This window comes from Salvelinus namaycush, chromosome 22 (genome assembly GCF_016432855.1).
Source record: "Salvelinus namaycush isolate Seneca chromosome 22, SaNama_1.0, whole genome shotgun sequence".
Classification (NCBI taxonomy): Eukaryota; Metazoa; Chordata; class Actinopteri; order Salmoniformes; family Salmonidae; genus Salvelinus; species Salvelinus namaycush.
In genome coordinates this window covers 28,574,990-28,595,422 of record NC_052328.1, presented here as the reverse complement: position 1 = coordinate 28,595,422, position 20,433 = coordinate 28,574,990, and the positions used below count along the sequence as shown (strand labels likewise).

The 20,433-nt window shown below is 44.8% G+C and overlaps 1 protein-coding gene and 1 long non-coding RNA gene across 3 annotated transcripts; both read left to right on the top strand.

The window, feature by feature from the left end:
- The first annotated feature begins 2,428 nt into the window (after positions 1-2,428).
- LOC120017822 (polymeric immunoglobulin receptor-like) lies at positions 2,429-5,000 on the top strand. The gene is made up of 7 exons (XM_038960791.1): positions 2,429-2,498; positions 2,688-2,993; positions 3,481-3,816; positions 3,986-4,097; positions 4,534-4,628; positions 4,842-4,882; positions 4,977-5,000. The coding sequence occupies exons 1-7, from the start codon at positions 2,429-2,431 to the stop codon at positions 4,998-5,000; spliced, it is 984 nt and encodes a 327-aa protein (XP_038816719.1).
- Positions 5,001-14,789: 9,789 nt separating this feature from the next.
- On the top strand, positions 14,790-15,668 carry LOC120017783. 2 transcript variants are annotated; one of them, XR_005472144.1, is made up of 3 exons: positions 14,790-14,856; positions 15,113-15,172; positions 15,567-15,668. It is a non-coding gene; the product is annotated as an uncharacterized LOC120017783 (long non-coding RNA). The 2 variants fall into 2 exon arrangements; XR_005472143.1 differs by having other exon boundaries at positions 15,564-15,668.
- The last annotated feature ends 4,765 nt before the right edge of the window (positions 15,669-20,433 follow it).

Genomic DNA, 20,433 nt, shown 5'->3' with positions numbered 1-20,433 from the left:
GTCCCCTTCACCTTGATAGGTCTGCTCAATTTCATTACGAAACACAATAAGGTGTGCAGCGTTGTAAGATCCAAGTAATGGCCTACGTCCTCCACACCATCTTCAGAGGTAGCTGCACACATGGAGATGTTTCACTACGTTGTCCAGGCACTTGGACGGTTTCCCGTTGGCCGATGATATTCCACCCACGGCAACAACTTTTAGCCAGGTTGAAGCCTGCTTCATCAACAAAGATATTCTTGTGATGGTTAACAACAGCATCAGGCACCATCATTTCCTGTATAGAAGGTAGAGAGAGACAGAGTGTGTTCTTGTTGAACGTAAAATCACATCAGACTGGGTTGTGGTCTGGAGAATCCTGAAACATGAACTTGGTTTAAAGTGAAAGTCTGTGGAGGTCTTGGTCTAGTACCCATCACTACTTCTCAGTAGCACATGACCCCTCAAATCTAGCATAGACATTCATGATATAGTTTCTTATATACTGAAATATAGATTTTTGCCAATGGAAATGTGGTGCATGTCGCCCAATTATTGAATCTTGATAATCATTAGTGGCCTCTATGTTCCAGTAGAGAGTAACATGATAGAGTGACTCTAGGTCCCAAAGAGCCCTTAGAGAAAGCTGGAAGCTGAAATACACTGCTCAAAAAAATAAAGGGAACACTTAAACAACACAATGTAACTCCAAGTCAATCACACTTCTGTGAAATCAAACTGTCCATTTAGGAAGCAACACTGATTGACAATACATTTCCCATGCTGTTGTGCAAATGGAATAGACAAAAGGTGGAAATTATAGGCAATTAGCAAGACACCCCCAATAAAGGAGTGATTCTGCAGGTGGTGACCACAGACCACTTCTCAGTTCCTATGCTTCCTCGCTGATGTTTTGGTCACTTTTGAATGCTGGCGGTGCTTTCACTCTAGTGGTAGCATGAGACGGAGTCTACAACCCTCACAAGTGGCTCAGGTAGTGCAGCTCATCCAGGATGGCACATCAATGCGAGCTGTGGCAAGGTTTGCTGTGTCTGTCAGCGTAGTGTCCAGAGCATGGAGGCGCTACCAGGAGACAGGCCAGTACATCAGGAGACGTGGAGGAGGCCGTAGGAGGGCAACAACCCAGCAGCAGGACCGCTACCTACGCCTTTGTGCAAGGAGGAGCACTGCCAGAGCCCTGCAAAATGACCTCCAGCAGGCCACAAATGTGCATGTGTCAGCATATGGTCTCACAAGGGCTCTGAGGATCTCATCTCGGTACCTAATGGCAGTCAGGCTACCTCTGGCGAGCACATGGAGGGCTGTGCGGCCCCACAAAGAAATGCCACCCCACACCATGACTGACCCACCGCCAAACCGGTCATGCTGGAGGATGTTGCAGGCAGCAGAACGTTCTCCACGGCGTCTCCAGACTCTGTCATGTCTGTCACATGTGCTCATGTGCTCAGTGTGAACCTGCTTTCATCTGTGAAGAGCACAGGGCGCCAGTGGCGAATTTGCCAATCTTGGTGTTCTCTGGCAAATGCCAAATGTCCTGCACGGTGTTGGGCTATAAGCACAACCCCCACCTGTGGACGTTGGGCCCTCATACCACCCTCATGGAGTCTGTTTCTGACCGTTTGAGCAGACACATGCACATTTGTGGCCTGCTGGAGGTCATTTTGCAGGGCTCTGGCAGTGCTCCTCCTTGCACAGAGGCGGAGGTAGCGGTCCTGCTGCTGGGTTGTTGCCCTCCTACGGCCTCCTCCACGTCTCCTGATGTACTGGCCTGTCTCCTGGTAGCGCCTCCATGCTCTGGACACTACGCTGACAGACACAGCAAACCTTCTTGCCACAGCTCGCATTGATGTGCCATCCTGGATGAGCTGCACTACCTGAGCCACTTGTGTGGGTTGTAGACTCCGTCTCATGCTACCACTAGAGTGAAAGCACCGCCAGCATTCAAAAGTGACCAAAACATCAGCCAGGAAGCATAGGAACTGAGAAGTGGTCTGTGGTCACCACCTGCAGAATCACTCCTTTATTGGGGGTGTCTTGCTAATTGCCTATAATTTCCACCTTTTGTCTATTCCATTTGTACAACAGCATGTGAAATGTATTGTCAATCAGTGTTGCTTCCTAAGTGGACAGTTTGATTTCACAGAAGTGTGATTGACTTGGAGTTACATTGTGTTGTTTAAGTGTTCCCTTTATTTTTTTGAGCAGTGTATATTGTAGTGACTATGATTTTGGGGTTAAACTAGTCTATATGATGCAATAGTTCCTATCTTCCACTGATGGGGGCATGTACACACAAACAGAAGCAGGAAGAGAGTTAAAGTGAGGTCTGTGAACATTAGGAAGTAGTAGTTCTCGCTGGTGCCTTGATCCTTGACACACATTTGTGCTCAGGCACCATTTAACATAACAGGTAGACTCTAACTCTCACATGGCTCTTCGTCTCTCCCTCCTTCTCATCCTCTTTCTCCTCATCTTCTACAGAGTCTCAGCAGGTAAGGGTAACATTTCTATGAATTAAGGGTGAAGTCACCTGAGTCAAATCACTTTAAACACTGTATAATCAATCAGAATCATGAACAAGCTGTTTAAAAGTGTTGGAGCGATGTGATTTTTACATTTTTCCTCTGTAAAGATTCTATTAAATGTTAACTCTAATTTAAATGTGTTTTGTGTAGATGTGTCCACAGTGGGGTATGTGTCTGTGCAGACAGGAGGCTCCATCACCTTCCCATGTCACTATGATCTGAGTCACATCAACCATGTGAAATACTGGTGTAAAGGATTAGGTTGGGATGTATGTTCTTATGTAGTAGATACTGACCATCCTAAGAGCCGTGGTAAGACCTCAATCTCTGATGACATCAACAAGAGAATCTTCACTGTGACCATGACTGACCTGAAGTCATGGGACTATGGGAATTACAGGTGTGTTGTGGAGATCAATGGAGGACCAGATATCAGCATACAATGGATCTACCTATCTGTCACTCCAGGTAAGATCCCTTCACTGCTCGTATCTAGTAAAGTAGAATGAATAGTGTTCAGCAATGTCCTATGGAGTGTCCAGTAAACCTGCAATGTCAAATGCTAAATAATGACCCAATTATAAATAGCCATTTACAACAAATGAAATGAGAAATGTGTAACTACTCTGAAATTCCTAGACAGAGGTATATTGTACATGTAGGTGCAAGAACTGGCAATTTTTTGAAGCTGTACAGTGTTTGTTTATAATTACATTGTTTACAAACATCTGAATAAAACAAGATTATGTTTTGGGTCATTATGGAGAAACAGAACTAAGATTGTGGTGCAAGTTACATTCTTCAAGAATCAATGGCTATATATAATTATTATGAATTTAAAAGACAAAAAGTAGATGTATCAATCACAGACTGCAGCTTTAAGGAACTTGGAAGGAGCCTGTTGTAAAAGCACTTTTCTCTTCTCTGAATTCTTGTTTCTTACCTCTGTGTTCAGGTACTTCAGAACTCTATGTGGAACAACAGGAAGTGACTGGAGTAGAAGGAGGGAGTGTCACTGTCCGTTGTTACTATAGTAACTCTGGAGATATGAAGTGGTGCAGGATGGGTGGTGATTGTGTGAGTGGGAATATTGGGACTTTACATGGAACATCAGTGACATTAAAGTGGACTAGTGAAGCCAACAACAGAAAAGCCTTAACAGTGACTATGAGTGGACTGAAGATGGAAAACACTGACTGGTATTGGTGTAGAGTGGGAGAACTAGAGATGCCTGTTCACATCACTGTCAGTCAACCAACTGCAACACAGAGAACCTCTAAGATGACCTCATGTTAGTAGATCAATCACATACTTTATGATCAATATGATTCACTTTGTTTTATCCACTGGCATCATCTGGAACTGATTGTAATATTAACTATGAATGTGATGTTGCTATACAACCTGACTATCTGGTTTACCATTAACTTCATTGATGATATTGTTGTTTTACCTCACAGCAACCCAAGATCCAACCTCTCAACAACCCTCTGCCTCTCCAACTGCTGAGCCTGTTCAGACTGACAACACAAGTCAAGGAGCTGAGGGGAACATGGAGGAAGTCCACCAGAGGTTATTATCACTCCTTCAGCTGTATTATCCCACATGTTGTTAGATAAAATGAACACAGAGAAACATTACAATTCCATCATACAGTACAACAGTTAAAGATGACCAAACACCCTCCCTAAATGCATATAGAGACTGTTATCACGTCCTCCTGGGTAGAAAATCTCTGTGGTTGCCTTGTGAAAAGTAGCAGCAATGTTGGTCTTATTCCCACTCATGTGCGAGAACAAGTTGCACACTTAAAAAATAGTCATAATCTCAATAATAATCATATCTCTTCATTTGCATGGTAAAATTCTGCACATGTGAATAGATAAATAATTGTTCCATTTATCCCAACAGTGCATACAACATGGTATTACATTTTCACAAATTATCAATTAATAATGATCTATTTCAATTGTATTTTTAATTTAATGTTTTATATGCCATCCATCAGGTCCATAGATGTGAAAGTCCTACTCATCTCTCTGGGAATGTTGGTGGTGCTGACAGCTGGTATCCTAGTAACATGGAAGATGTGGAGAAACCATAGTAAGTAGTCATTTTATGTGAATATAAAAAAGGAGAATAGTTTAGAAAATACTAAATTTATTAATATTGTGACCAACAGTATATTTCTTGCCTGTGATTTATCTTGAATGACAGAAAATATTTGGAGGAATTGTCTTTAAGAAATCTATTCAGAGGTATTATTGTACTATAACAAACTCAGAAGTAGTTGATATCTCCCTCTCTTTATTCCAGAGGACAATAAGGCCAAGGACCAGACAACTAACAACTCAGTGGTAGGATACACTTATTTTATTCTATTCTTTTCAACCATCTGCTTTTCTGTTCTTAATCTGGGATCATCTGCCATTTGACTCGTTACCTCTTCAGTTGATCATCAATGAGTTGACATAAAAGGTCCCATATTCTAATGGAACCCAATCTCTTATAGTGCAAATATGTTGAAAAATGCTGTTAAAAAGACAGATAACAGGAAATTGTCAGTTCACTACATTCACTACACTACACATACATCTGAAACAAAATGTGGTTCTGGTGGTAAATAGACAAGGCCTGTTTCTCTTTGCTATTTATTTCTTTTCAGTCTGCTGACCCTGAGCAGGACATTACATACAGCACAGTGACGCACACCAGAGAAACAGCACAGCAGGTACAAACTGAATAAACTGGTCTTGGTCTGTGGGGATCTTGGGTTGTGATCTCTCTCTCTCTCTCTCTCTCTCTCTCTCTCTCTCTCTCTCTCTCTCTCTCTCTTTCTCTGTCCTCGATTTCTGCAGTGTGAGCTGGTGTTCTCTCTCTCTCTATCTCTCTCTCTCTCTTTCCTAACTCAATTAAATTACTTTTTTTTTTTTTTTTGGCATGGGAAACATATGTTTACATTGCCAAAGCAAGTGGTAAACAAAGTGAACAAAGTGATAGTAAACAAAGTGATAGTAAACAAAGTGAAATAACAATACAACATTTACAGTAAACATCACAATCACAAAAGTTCCAAAATACATTTCCGATGTCATATTGTGTCTATATATAGTGTTGCAATGTGCAGAGAGTTAAAATACAAAAGGCAAAATAAATATACGTAAAAATAGGTTGTATAGGTTTTTCTTGTGGCAACAGTTCACAAATCTTGCTGCTGTGATTACACACTGTGGTATTTTAACCAATAGATATGGGAGTTTATCAAAATTGGATTTGTTTTCGAATTCTTTATTGGTCTGTGTAATCTGAGGGAAATATGTGTCTCTAATATGGTCATACATTTGGCAGGAGGTTAGGAAGTGCAACTCAGTTTCCACCTCATTTTGTGGGCAGTGTGCACATAGCCTGTCTTCTCTTGAGAGCCAGGTCTGCTTCCGGCAGCCTTTCTCAATAGCAAGGCTATACATAGTTAAAGATTTCCAAAATTTTCGGTCTGTCACAGTGGTCAGGTATTCTGCCACTGTGTACTCTCTGTTTAGGGCCAAATAGCATTCTAGTTTGCTCAGTTTTTTTGTAAATTCTTAACAATGTGTCAAGTAATTATGTTTTTGCTTTCTCATGATCTGGTTGGGTCTAATTTCGTTGCTGTCCTGGGGCTCTGTGGGGTCCTATGTGTTCGTGAACAGAGCTCCAGGACTAGCTTGCTTAAGGAACTCTTCTCGAAGATAATTTATCTGTAGGTGATGGCTTTGTTTAGGAAGGTTTGGGAATCGCTTCGTTTTGTGTGGTTGTAGAATTAACGTCTCTTTTCTGTATTTTGATCATTAGCGGGATTCGGCCTAATTTTGCTCTGCATACATTATTTGTTGTTTTACATTGTACACTGAGGATATTTTTGCAGAATTCTGCATGCAGAGTCTCAATTTGGTGTTGTCCCATTTTGTGAATTCTTGTTGGTGAGGTGACCCCAGACCTCACAACCATAAAGGGCAATGGGTTCTATAACTGTTTCAAGTATTTTTAGCTAGCTCCAAATTGGTATGTAAAATGTGATGTTCCTTTTGATGGTATAGAAGGCTCTTCTTGCCTTGTCTCGCAGATCGTCCACAGCTTTCTGGAAGTTACCTGTGGCTCTGATGTTTAGGCCAAGGTATGTATAGTTTGTATGATCTAGGGCAACGGTGTCTAGATTGAATTTGTATTTTTTGGTCCTGGCAACTGGACCTTTTTTGGAAGACCGTTCTTTTTTGTCTAAATGAGATTTGCTATCACGGCCCAGGTCTGACAGAATCCGTGAAGAAGATCTAGGTGCTGCTGTAGGCCCTCCTTGGTTTGGGACAGAAGCACCAGATCAAGAGGAAACAGTTGACATTTGACTTCAGATTCTAGTAGGGTGATGCCGGGTGCTGCAGACTGTTCCAGTGCCCTCGCCAATTGAATGATATATATGTTGAAAAGTACAGATACCAAAAATAAGTCTTAAGAAGTACTTTAAAGTATTTTTACTTGAGTACTTTACACCACTGGTCCTTGTTTCCAAATATTGGGGAATGTGCCAGAGCTGTGGATTATGTTATAGAGTTTAAGTATAGCCAATTGGAATTTGTGGTCTGTATATTTTATTATTTCATTTAGGATACCATCAGCCCCGCAGGCCTTATTGGGTTGGAGGGTTTGTATTTTGTCCTGTAGTTAATTCAAAGTAATTGGAGAATCCAGTGGGTTCTGGAAGTCTTTAATAGTGGATTCTAAGATTTATATTTGATCATGTATATGTTTTTGCTGTTTGTTCATTGTTACAGAGCCAAATAGATTGGAGAAGTGGTTTATCCATACATCTCAGTTTTGGATAGATAACTCTTCGTGTTGTTGTTTGTTCAGAGTTTCCAATTTTCCCAGAATTGGTTAGATTCTATGGATTCTTCAATTACATTGAGCTGATTTCTGATGTGCTGTTCCTTCTTTTTCCATAGTGTATGTCTGTATTGTTTTAGTGATTCACCGTAGCGAAGGCGTAGGCTCAGGTTTTCTGGGTTTCTGTTTTTGGTTGGATAGGTATCTCAATTTCTTTCTTAGGTTTTTGCATTCTTCATCAAACCATTTGTCATTGTTGTTAATTTTCTTAGGTTGTCTGCTTGACATTTTTAGATTTGATAGGGAAGCTGAAAGGTCAAAAATACTGTTTAGGTTTTCTACTGCCAAGTTCACACCTTCACTATTACAGTGAAACATTTTGTCCAGGAAATTGTCTAGAAGGGATTGAATTTGTTGTTCACTAATTGTTTTTTGTTAGATTTCCACACTACGTTCCTTCTATCTATAGCATTTAATATTATTCCGTTCCTTTGGCTTTGATGCCTCAAGATTGAGCATAGCTCTGTTCAAGTGGAGTGTGATTTTGCTGTGATCTGATAGGGGTCTCAGTGGACTGACTGTGAACAATCTAAGAGACTCTGGGTTGAGGTCAGTGGTTTACGGTACTACTGCTAAGAGATGAGCTATAGGTGTACCTACCGTAGGAGTCAACTCGAAGCCAACCACTGACTATGTACATACCCAGCGTTAGACAGACCTGCAGGAGTTGTACCGCATTTTTGTTGGTAATGTTGTCGTAGTTGTGTCTAGGGAGGCATATGGGGGAGGGAATGCTGTCACCTCCAGTTAGGTGTTTGTCCCCCTGTGTGCTGAGGGTGTCAGGTTCTTGTCGAGTTCTGGCATTTAGGCTGCCAAAGACTAGTACACATCCCTGAGACTGGAAATTGTTGATCTCCCCCTCTAGGATGGAGAATGTCACGTTCTGACCATAGTTCTTGTGTGTTGTGCTTGTTTTAGTGTTGGTCAGGACGTGAGCTGGGTGGGCATTCTATGTTGTGTCTAGTTTGTCTGTTTCTGTGTTCGGCCTAATATGGTTCTCAATCAGAGGCAGCTGTCAATCGTTGTCCCTGATTGGGAATCATATATAGGTGGCTTGTTTTGTGTTGGGGATTTGTGGGTGGTTGTTTCCTGTCTTTGTGTTTTCTATGCACCAGCTAGGACTGTATTGGTAAGCCACATTTGTTATTTTGTATTTGTTTAGTGTTCAGTATTTTCGTAATTAAAATCATGTTGAACACGAGCTACGCTGCGTCTTGGTCCGATCCCTGCTACACCTCCTCTTCTCATGAAGAGAGGGAAGGCTGCCGTTACAGAACCACCCAACAAACTCGGACCGAGCAGCGTAGCAATGGGCAGCAGCGACAGCAGCAGCGGTACCAGGAGGAATGGACATGGGAGGAAATCTGGACGGTAAAGGACCCTGGGCAGAGCCAGAGGAGTGTCACCGTCCCAAAGCGGAGCTGGAGGCAGCAAACGCGGAGAGGCGGCATTATGAGGCGCTAGCAAGGCAGAGCGGCTGGAAGCCCGAGAGGCTCACCCAAAAATTTCTTGGGGGGGGGCTAAAGGGGAGTGTGGCGAAGTCAGGTAGGAGACCTGCGCCAACTTCCCGGGCTTACCGTGGAGAGCGAGAGTACGGACAGACACCGTGTTGTGCGGAAGAGCGCGCGGAGTCTCCTGTACATGTGCTTAGCCCGGTGCGGTACATTCCAGCTCCACGTATCGGCCGGGCTAGAGTGGTCATCGAGCCAGGTGCCATGAAGCCGGCTCAACACATCTGGTCTCCAGTGCGTCTCCTCGGACCGGTGTACATGGCACCAGCCTTACGTATGGTGTTCCCGGTTCGCCAGCACAGCCCAGTGCGGGCTATTCCACGGCTACGGGGAGCATTAAACCAGGTAAGGCTCGGTGCTTAAGAGCTTCTGCACGCCTTCACGGTCCGGTATATCCGGCGCCACCTTCCCGCCCCAGCCCAGTACCACCAGTGCCTACACCACGCACCAGGCTTCCTGTGCGTCTCCAGAACTCTGTTCCTCCTCCACGCACTCTCCCTATGGTGCGTGTCTCCAGCCCAGTACCTCCAGTGCCGGTACCACGCACCAAGCCTACTGTGCGCCTCAGCAGGTCAGAGTCGGCTGCCTGCCCAGCGCCATCTGAGCTGCCTGCCTGCCCAGCGCAGTCTGAGCTGCCTGCCTGCCCAGCGCCGTCTGAGCTGCCTGCCTGCCCAGCGCCGTCTGAGCTGCCTGCCTGCCCAGCGCCGTCTGAGCTGCCTACCTGCCCAGCGCCGCCTGACCAGCACCGCCGCCCGCCAGTCAGGAGCCGCCAGAGCCGCCCGCCAGTCAGGAGCTGCCAGAGCCGCCTTCCAGTCATGAGCTGCCCTCCAGTCATGAGCTGCCCTCCAGTCATGAGCTGCCTTCCAGTCATGAGCTGCCCTCCAGTCATGAGCTGCCCTCCAGTCATGAGCTGCCCTCCAGTCATGAGCTGCCCTCCAGTCATGAGCTGCCCTCCAGTCATGAGCTGCCCTCCAGTCATGAGCTGCCCGCCAGTCATGAGCTGCCCTTCAGTCATGAGCTGCCACTCGGTCCGGAGCTGCCACTCGGTCCGGAGCTGCCACTCGGTCCGGAGCTGCCATTCGGTCCGGAGCTGCCATTCGGTCCGGAGCTGCCATTCGGTCCGGAGCTGCCATTCAGTCTGGAGCTGCCATTAGGCTCTGGCGGCTCCTGGCTTGCGGCTCTGGCAGCTCCTGACTGGCTTGCGGCTCTGGCAGCTCCTGACTGGCTGGCGGCTCTGGCGGCTCCTGACTGGCTGGCGGCTCTGGCGGCTCCTGACTGGCTGGCGGCTCTGGACGGCTCCTGACTGGCTGGCGGCTCTGGCGGCTCCTGACTGACGGACGGCTCTAGCGGCTCCTGACTGACGGACGGCTCTGATGGCTCGGGACAGATGGGCGGCTCTGACGGCTCGGGACAGACGGGCGGCTCAGATGGCGCTGGGCAGACGGATGGCTCAGACGGCGCTGGGCAGACGGATGGCTCAGATGGCGCTGGGCAGACGGATGGCTCAGATGGCGCATGGCAGACGGATGGCTCAGATGGCGCTTGGCAGGCAGGCAGTGCAGACGGCGCTGGGCAGACGAGCAGTGCAGGCGGCGTTGGACAGACGACCGACTCTGACCTGCTGAGGCGCACAGTAGGCCTGGTACGTGGTGCCGGAACTGGTGGTACCGGACTGGAGACACGCACCTCAAGGCTAGTGCGGGGAGCAGGAACAGGGCACACTGGATTCTCAAAGCGCACTATAGGCCTGGTGCGTGGTGCCGGAACTGGAGGTACCAGACTGAGGGCACGCACCTCAGGGCGAGTGCGGGGAGAAGGAACAGTGCGTACGGGGCTCTGGAGACGCACAGGAGGCTTGGTGCGTGGTGCCGGAACTGGAGGTACTGGGCTGGAGACACGCACCACAGGGAGAGTGCGTGGAGGAGGAACAGGGCTCTGGAGATGCACTGGAAGCCTGGTGCGTGGTGTAGGCACTGGTGGTACTGGGCTGGGGCGGGAAGGTGGCGCCGGATATACCGGACCGTGCAGGCGTACTGGCTCCCTTGAGCACCGAGCCTGCCCAACCTTACCTGGTTGAATGCTCCCCGTAGCCCGTCCAGTGCGGGGAGGTGGAATAACCCGCACTGGGCTGTGTTGGCGAACCGGGGACACCATGCGTAAGGCTGGTGCCATGTACACCGGCCCGAGTAGACGTACTGGAGGCCAGATATGTTGAGCCGGCTTCATGGCACTTGGCTCAATGCTCAATCTAGCCCGGCCAGTGCGGGGAGGTGGAATAACCCGCACCGGGCTATGCACACGTACAGGAGACACCGTGCGCTCTTCCGCATAACACGGTGTTTCCCCGTACTCCCGCTCTCCACGGTAAGCATGGGAAGTGGGCGCAGGTTTCTTACCTGCCTTCGCCACACTACCCTTTAGCCTCCCCCAAGAAATGTTTGGGGTTTCTTCACGGGCTTCCAGCCACGCTTCCGTGCTGCCTCCTCATACCACCGCTCCTGGGCTTTAGCTGCCTCCATCTCTTCCCGAGAGCGCCGATATTCTCCAATGTGAGCCCAGTGTCCTTTTCCCTCCAGAATTTCCTCCCATGTCCAGGATTCCTGTGTAGTGGGCCGCTGCTGCTGCTGCTGCCCGTACTCACGCGGCTTGGTCCGAGTTTGGTGGGTGATTCTGTAACGGCAGTCTAAGTCGTCCTCCTCCTCAGACGAGGAGAGGCGAGAAGGATCTGAGGACCAATGTGCAGCGTGGTAATTTTCCATGATTTAATTAACACAAAACAAGACACTATACAAAATGACAAAACAAACTAACCGTCACAGTCCCGTGTGGCACAAACACTGACACAGGAAACAATCACCCACAAAATCCCAACACAAAACAAGCCAACTATATATGATTCTCAATCAGGGACAACGATTGACAGCTGCCTCTGATTGAGAACCATATTAGGCTGGACACAGAAACAGACAAACTAGACACACAACATAGAATTCCCACCCAGCTCACGTCCTGACCAACACTAAACAAGCAAAACACATAAGAACTATGGTCAGGACGTGACATTAGGTCAAGTGTTTCGGGTTGCCTTCCACAAGCTTCCCACAATAAGTTGGGTGAATTTTGGCCCATTCCTCCAGAGTCAGGTTTGTAGGCCTACTTGCTCGCACACGCTTTTTCAAATCTGCCCACACATTTTCTATAGGATTGAGGTCAGGGCTTTGTGATGGACACTCCAATACCTTGACTGTGTTGTCCTTAAGCCATTTTGCCACAACTTTGGAAGTATGCTTGGGCTCATTGTCCATTTGGAAGACCCATTTGCGACCAAGCTTTAACTTCCTGACTAACGTCTTCAGATGTTGCTTCAAAATATCCACATAATTTTCATTCCTCATGAAGCCATCTATTTTGTGAAGTGCACCAGTCACTCCTGCAGCAAATCCCCCCCACAACATGATGCTGCCACCCCCGTGCTTCACGGTTGGGATGGTGTCTTCGGCTTGCAAGCCACCCCATTTTTCCTCCAAACATAACGATGGTCATTATGGCCAAACAGTTCTATTTTTATTTCATCAAACCAGAGGACATTTCTCCAAAAAGTACGATCTTTGTCCCCATGTGCAGTTCCAAACCGTAGTCTGTTTTTTTATGGCGGTTTTGGAGCAGTGGCTTCTACATTGTCTAGTGGCCTTTCATGTTATGTCAATATAGGACTCGTTTTACTGTGGATATAGATACTTTTGTACCTGTTTCCTCCAGCATCTTCACAAGGTCCTTTGCTGTTGTTCTGGGATTGATCTGCACTTTTCGCACCAAGTACATTCATCTCTAGGAGACAGAACGCGTCTCCTTCCTGAGCGGTATGCGTGGTCCCATGGTGTTTATACATACGTACTATTGTTTGCACAGATGAACATGGTACCTTCAGGCGTTTGGAAATTTCTCCCAAGGATGAACCAGACTTGTGGAGGTCCACAATTTTTTTCTGAGGTCTGGCTGATTTATTTTGATTTTCCCATGATGTCAAGCAGAGAGACACTGAGTTTGAAGGTAGGCCTTGAAATACATCCACAGGGACACCTCCAATTGACTCAAATTATGTCAATTAGCCTATCAGAAATTTATAATCCAAGACATAATTTTCTGGATTTTCCAAGCTGTTTAAAGGCACAGTCAACTTAGTGTGTTTAAACTTCTGACCCACTGGAATTGTAATAGAGTGATTTGTAAGTGAAATAATCTCTCTGTAAACAATTGTTGGAAAAATGACTTGTGTCATGCACAAAGTAGATGTCCTAACCGACTTGCCAAAACTATAGTTTGTTAACAAGAAATTTGTGGAGAGGTAGAAAAACGATTTTTAATGACTCCAACCTAAGTGTATGTAAACTTCCAACTTCAACTGTACCTCTTTGGTCGCAGGATGTTGCTTGGGCGGGTGTAATAGTGGTGGTTGGGGCTGTTGCTCTGCTGACGGCCTGGGCTTATGTTCTGCTGTCATGTTGAGGTCCTTGCCGCAGGGGTGGGGGGCATGGGGTGGGCAGAAGGGGCATAGGTCTGAAATGGGGGTTACCTATAAAGGTTGTGGCCAGGTTTTGCTTGGGGTGGTCTTAGCTGGTTGGGGTGTGGCTGGTGCTGCTGTGGTCTGGGTGTAGGTCATCTTGGCATGAGTTCTCTAAGTGCAGCTTTCAGGAGGGGGTCTTGTAGGTCTGGGAGGGTGTCTCGCTGGTCTGGGCGGGGTGTCCGTTGCTCTGTTGCTCCTGTATGAGTTGCTGGGGGTACGGTTGAGGGTGACGTCCTTCAGGGTCCTGGCAAAAGTTGGGATTGCTGCTTTGTAGAGGTGGACCTGGTCATAAACGCTGTTCAAATCCAGGTTTGAATAGTGGCCAGGTAGACATTAGCTTTTGAGGCACAGTCTCGCGAAATGCTTGCAATCAACTGCTGTTTGGTGGCAGGGTGAAAGTATTTTTGGCATCTCTGCAGTGTGAGCTGGGGATCTCTCTCTCTCTCTCTCTTTCTCTTTCTCCTCCATCTCTCTCTTTCTCTTTCTCCTCCATATCTCTCTTTCTCCTCCATCTCTCTCTGTCTTTCTCCTCCATCTCTCTCTCTCTTTCTCCTCCATCTCTCTCTCTTTCTCCTCCATCTCTCTCTCTCTTTCTCCTCCATCTCTCTCTCTCTTTCTCCTCCATCTCTCTCTCTCTTTCTCCTCCATCTCTCTCTTTCTCCTCCATCTCTCTCTTTCTCTTTCTCCTCCATCTCTCTCTTTCTCCTCCATCTCTCTCTTTCTCCTCCATCTCTCTCTTTCTCCTCCATCTCTCTCTTTCTCCTCCATCTCTCGCTCTCTCTTTCTCCTCCATATCTTTCTCCCCCATCTCTCTCTCTCTCTTTCTCCCCCATCTCTCTCTCTCTCTTTCTCCTCCATCTCTCTCTCTCTCTTTCTCCTCCATCTCTCTCCCTCTTTCTCCCCCATCTCTCTCTCTCTCTTTCTCCTCCATCTCGCTCTCTCTCTTTCTCCTCCATCTCTCTCTCTCTTTCTCCTCCATCTCTCCAGTGTGAGCTGGGCTTCTCTCTCTCTCAATGGTGATGTGATGCCTGATCAGTTCAGGACAGAAGATAATGTCAACATATGGCTACACTCATCTCGACTCTTAGACAGCATTATTGCTTTTACTCATAAAGCATCATAGCCTTGGCAAATGTACATCTGTTTAGGAAATAATTGTATTTCCAGTCTAATTTTCTGTCTTGGAACAAGCATAGGTAAATGTACACTATACCAATATAACAATACATTTTTGTTATTTGTGTCTCTCTACCAACAGGATCCATTTCTTGAAGCTGATGATGATGTCACATACAGCACTGTTATCCTCCAGCACAAGGCCCAACTAAAAGGACAGACCAAGGTAAAGCTGTTCTACTGATTATCCTCAGCTAGTATTATGTTATCAGAAACAACAGTAGGTGATTGTTTCCTCAGTGTTGATATAATCATGGTTATGTCACCATTATAGCTGTAGGCCTAATATATCACCTTTATGTGACATATAACAATTATAACTGTCTACACTTTTAAATTCACTGAGAACTGTGTTTTATAGTGTACTCTCCATCATGACAGAAGTGTCCCTGTTCACCTCTCTCCCTGTTCCTCCTCTGTAGTCAGCAGAACCAGATGATAATGTGGTCTACAGCTCACTAGCTCTACAGGTGACCACACAGGTCAGTGTTGGTGTCTCCTCTGTCTGTTGTACCAGATGATGCTGATCTCTCAACAAAGATACAGACAACACTACATTACTATGTGTAGTAAACATCACTCTTTAACCACACACATCTTTATCAGTGTATTTGTTTTGCTGCATGTAAAATGTTGTTATCAAATTGTGACCAGCTAAACTCATTGTTATCAATGTGTGTCCATAACATTACAGTGTGGACTGTGCCTGGGTTTAGGGTGAATTTGCCCCTAGATACTGATCTTGGGTCAGATTTCAATTTTTCCCACTCAAGATTAAGATTAGGGTTGGAGGAGGGGAAACTGATCCTAGATCTGTATCTAGTGGAAATGTCACAATGGAGAATGTGACTGAATGTTTCACTTCCTCTCCAGCAGAGGGCAGCAGCACAATAGTGACTGACTGAGAAGACCTTGGTTGAGTCCTTTTACTGGAAGGACAGAACACTCCCCTCTCCTGTGTTACATCATCTATCTGCCTCCAATATGCTTCTGTCATACCTCTTAACCCACCCCAGAAAGACCCCTCTATCCTTTAGTGTAATAAACTACTGAAAACAGTCTGCTGTGTTTGTTTTCATTTTCACCACATACACTATCTGTTATATTAGTTATGTTCCATCCACCTTTCCACCTTGTCTCTTGATTTTTACATGTTCATATTATTTCTCTCATGTATATAGTCAAATGTCCAATGCCAGTAACCAATCATGATCTAGAGTGTAAATTAAATGTACGAGCAGTGTAACAAAATAAATATGATGATGACGATGAATACACAATCTATTGAAATTATAATGTACTAGGTTCAAACTAGACCGTAGAACACCATAGATGTTATCTACCACTGAGGTGGGCATGTGGATTCAAACAGAATCAGGAAGAGAGTTAAAGACAGTGAGGTCTGTGACCATTAGGATGTTTATTTGTTAAATGAATGTTGAATTGACGTTAGTTGACAACTCAACCAAATGTAAATCAAAATTAGACATTAAACTGACGTCTGTGCCCAGTGGGTAGTTCCACTGTTACTACACTAACCCTGGTGGTATGAGGTGGTGCAGGCTGGGTGTTAGTGGCTCATGTCTGAGTATTTCTGTAGCGTAGCTTAGATTGAAGATCAATAACTTTAAGCAGACCACTGATGCTGCCAAAAGAAAAGTCTTAAAGCCCTTATGCAATATTTATAATACAAATGTTAAATTATGACCATCTGTATAATAAATTACTGTTTATTTCATGAAAATACCTTCCAGCATATGTTTTATAATTTCTTTCCCTGATTCTCCTTTTAGTATTGAACTCCTCAGTCTGATCAAGTGTGTGTGTTGATAGAAATATGAATCTATTTATAAACACTGTCCTGATTGCTACAAGGGATCAGACTCCCCAGTTTGTTTTTTATTTTATTTTACTAGGCAAGTCAAACAAATTCTTATTTTCAATGACAGCCTAGGAACAGTTCAGGGGAAGAACAACAGATTTTTAGTTTGGGATTTGAACTTGCAGCCTTACGGTTACTAGTCCAACACTCTACCACTAGGCTACCCTGCCACCCCTTACCCAGTCAAAGTAAGAGGATACATCTGCAAATAAAATATGACTGGTCATTGGTCAGAATAATAAGAGCAGAGTTCATGCTGTGCTCCAAAAACCCAATCTAACTTGAACAGACTGAAATTCCAGATTTATTTATCAAAAGTGCATTAGTGTTATTTCAACTTCATAGTGTGCAACGATCATAGAAAAACTGGTTTATCACGTTTTTGACTGCACTGCCCCTTTAACAGTGACTATGAGTGGACTGATGATGGAGAACACTGACTGGTATTGGTGTAGAGTGGGAGAACTAGAGATGCCTGTTCACATCACTGTCAGTCAACAAACTGCAACACAGAGAACCCTTTAGTTAAGTCTGGTTGGGTCCCGATAAACTATTTAATATGCATAGTTACTTCACATCTAAATTCAGTAATTTTCTTACAATAGTATCAGCCTGATAATATGTATTTAGTCCATGCTTTAATTCCTTACGTAGATGCTAGTATGTGAAAAACATAATCTGATATAGCAACGAAGATACCAACCATCCAAGACAGCTCTGATGTTAGGACTGAGGATCCTGCTGTCTCCTCTTCCACCTCTCAGGCCCCAGTTAACAACACACCACAGAGCCCAGGGGTAAGTGTACATAATGATGATTATCACTTCTTAAGCAATGTAATTAAGTTTGTATCTAAACTGATTAATTGTACTGTCCCACAATCACTTGCTCTTTCTGTATCACCCTTCATACATGTCTATCTGATTGCAGTTTGCGGAGTATCAAAATGATTTTATTCTTATGTATTTTACAAAAGTTTAATCAGGAGGTCCCGAGTCTTGGTTTCTACTAAACTACTAAGCTAACATATGGAAATGTTACATCATCATAGGATCATACCAAAGATAATTTAGCTATTTGATTTAGAATTGGTAAGTATAAAAAAAGTATAATACAATCATTTGATAAAACATTGAATTTGTCCTTACTGCTATTAGTAAGACCAACAAGGAGAGGATTTGTTACAGTAAATCAGATGACCAAATTGGAAACACATTGAATAACGATGCTTAGAAGTGTCTGTCCTGTATATTTTTTTACAGATTTGTAAATGTTTTCTGCTTTTGGGTGGATAAAACACACACACACACACACACACACACACACACACACACACACACACACACACACACACACACACACACACACACACACACACACACACACACACACACACACACACACACACACACACACACACACAGATATTTTTTATATTGTTTGTTATTAGTTTAATTTATGAATGCTAGTGTCACAATGACCTAAGTGTTGTAAACAGTACTTTTTGTTTCATAGTTGTAATTTGATCGTCTGGTTTTCTGTAACAAATCCTCTCCTTGTTGAATCAGAGCCTTGGAATACTATTCTGTCTTCACCTTCTCCAGATTTAATGGAATATATAAATGCTATGTTCGTTTTTTTATCGCTTTGGTACTATTTTCACAAGTATGTGGTCAGGGCCGGCCCTCCCATTAGGCAAGACTTGAATTGAATTTGGGGTGGCATTATGACAATTGGCTGCCGCCATCCGTTGCCCCTGATCGGCTACTGCACTGCCAGCGGCACCCCAGCCACCAGCTCATGGCGTTGCTGCAGTTCCCGCCATCACCTCGTTCCCGCTTCTCCCGAAATTCACTGCCACTATGCTTGCTAGCTATGGTGATGTGTGTGTTTATATGGGATTATCCAATTGTGAAACATGAATAAAAATGAATCTGCCAATTAAATTATTGTGTTGTTTTTTATATTTGTGTGTGACGAACACGATTAGTGATTAAGGCAGTAGCCTAACCTAGCCTGTTAACATTAGCTAGCTACTACTAGTGGATATCATTTTGCTAAAAGTAAACTATGGAGATATGAATCAATTTGCTACCATGTCTAAAAGACAAAACTATCAGGAAGTGAATATATATATGAACAAGAATGTGAAAAGAGGCAAAATCTCTAAACCAAAGAAATTCATGCTGAAATGTATCAGTGTGCAGCAATGTCCATCAGCCGGAGTGGAGAATGACAAGCCTCCGAGGACAGGCCATTAATTCGCCGAGAACAACCCCGTTTGCTAATTATTGCAGCGAAGAGGGTAAACCAGAGGAGTCCGAGCCATGCACTTCCACCAATGATGACAGCTCTCTGGCTGGAAAAGAACAGGTGGTTGCACCAGGCCTAGCCACACCTCCAAACAATGCCGGCGAAGACCCTAATATCCTGGACCCGGACTCAGATCCGTTGCTCCCCGGCCTGATGACAGTGGCTGTGCTGCTGCTAAATCTGACTCCCAGACAAAAAACATAAAAGATCCCGGTGAGTTGCCAAAATATATGAATGGATCTTTACGGGATGTTAGTGCAGGCTGGGCCACATCAGGATAAGGAGGGGAATTTCACAAGAGATGAGGGGCAACGAAAGTTTCAGTGGCCCACTACAATAGGAGGATGGCAAACAGGCAGAGAGTGGAGAGACCATGGCTTGTCTATTCCAATCACAACGATGCAGCCTTCTGTTTTTTGATGCAAACTTTTTTCACACGAGTGCAAATCTGCACTGGTCAAATCAAAATCAAATCAAATCAAATTTTATTTGTCACATACACATGGTTAGCAGATGTTAATGCGAGTGTAGCGAAATGCTTGTGCTTCTAGTTCCGACAATGCAGCAATAACCAACAAGTAATCTAACCTAACAATTCCACAACTACTACCTTATACACACAAGTGTAAAGGGATAAAGAATATGTACATAAAGATATATGAATGAGTGATGGTACAGAACGGCATAGGCAAGATGCAGTAGATGGTATAGAGTACAGTATATACATATGAGATGAGTAATGTAGGGTATGTAAACATAAAGTGGCATAGTTTAAAGTGGCTAGTGATACATGTATTACATAGAGATGGCAAGATGCAGTAGATGATATAGAGTACAGTATATACATATACATATGAGATGAGTAATGTAGGGTATGTAAACATTATATTAAGTGGCATTGTTTAAAGTGGCTAGTGGTACATTTTTACATCATTTCCATCAATTCCCATTATTAAAGTGGTGTCACGGTTTTCTAAATTAGAACCCAGAAGCAGACCAGGACAAGGAGAGTAGGACGAAGGTGAGTATTTATTTACAAGTTTAAACGTAGAGGTAGAATGACGTAGCGTAGCGGGCAGCGGAGGTGAGTTGATGGGAGTGAATAGGCAGATCCAAGGGAGTAACAGAAGCCATCGACGACCAGGCAGGGATGGGGTGAGTGTTCCGGGTGAATGACTGTAGACAGAACAAACGGAGGTAAGTTCAAGGCAAGCAAGACGTACAAAACAACAAAACAAACTCTATCAAACTGGAGGCTGATACGCTGGCACAACATACTGTTCATGGCTAACGATCCGGCAGGGAATGGATGTCAGGTCAGAGCTTATGAAGTGGAGGGGTGATGATCAGGACCAGGTGTGCAGATAGCTGATGGGATACAGGTGCGGGTAATCAGAGATCTCCCAACTAGCTACGTCACCCGGCAACCAGACAGGGTGCGTTCCAGGACACCGGAAAAACACTCCAGGACAGAACACAGGCAAAAACAGACTCAGGAAGCGGGATTCGTGACAGTACCCCCCCTCCGACGAACGCCACCGGGCGGAC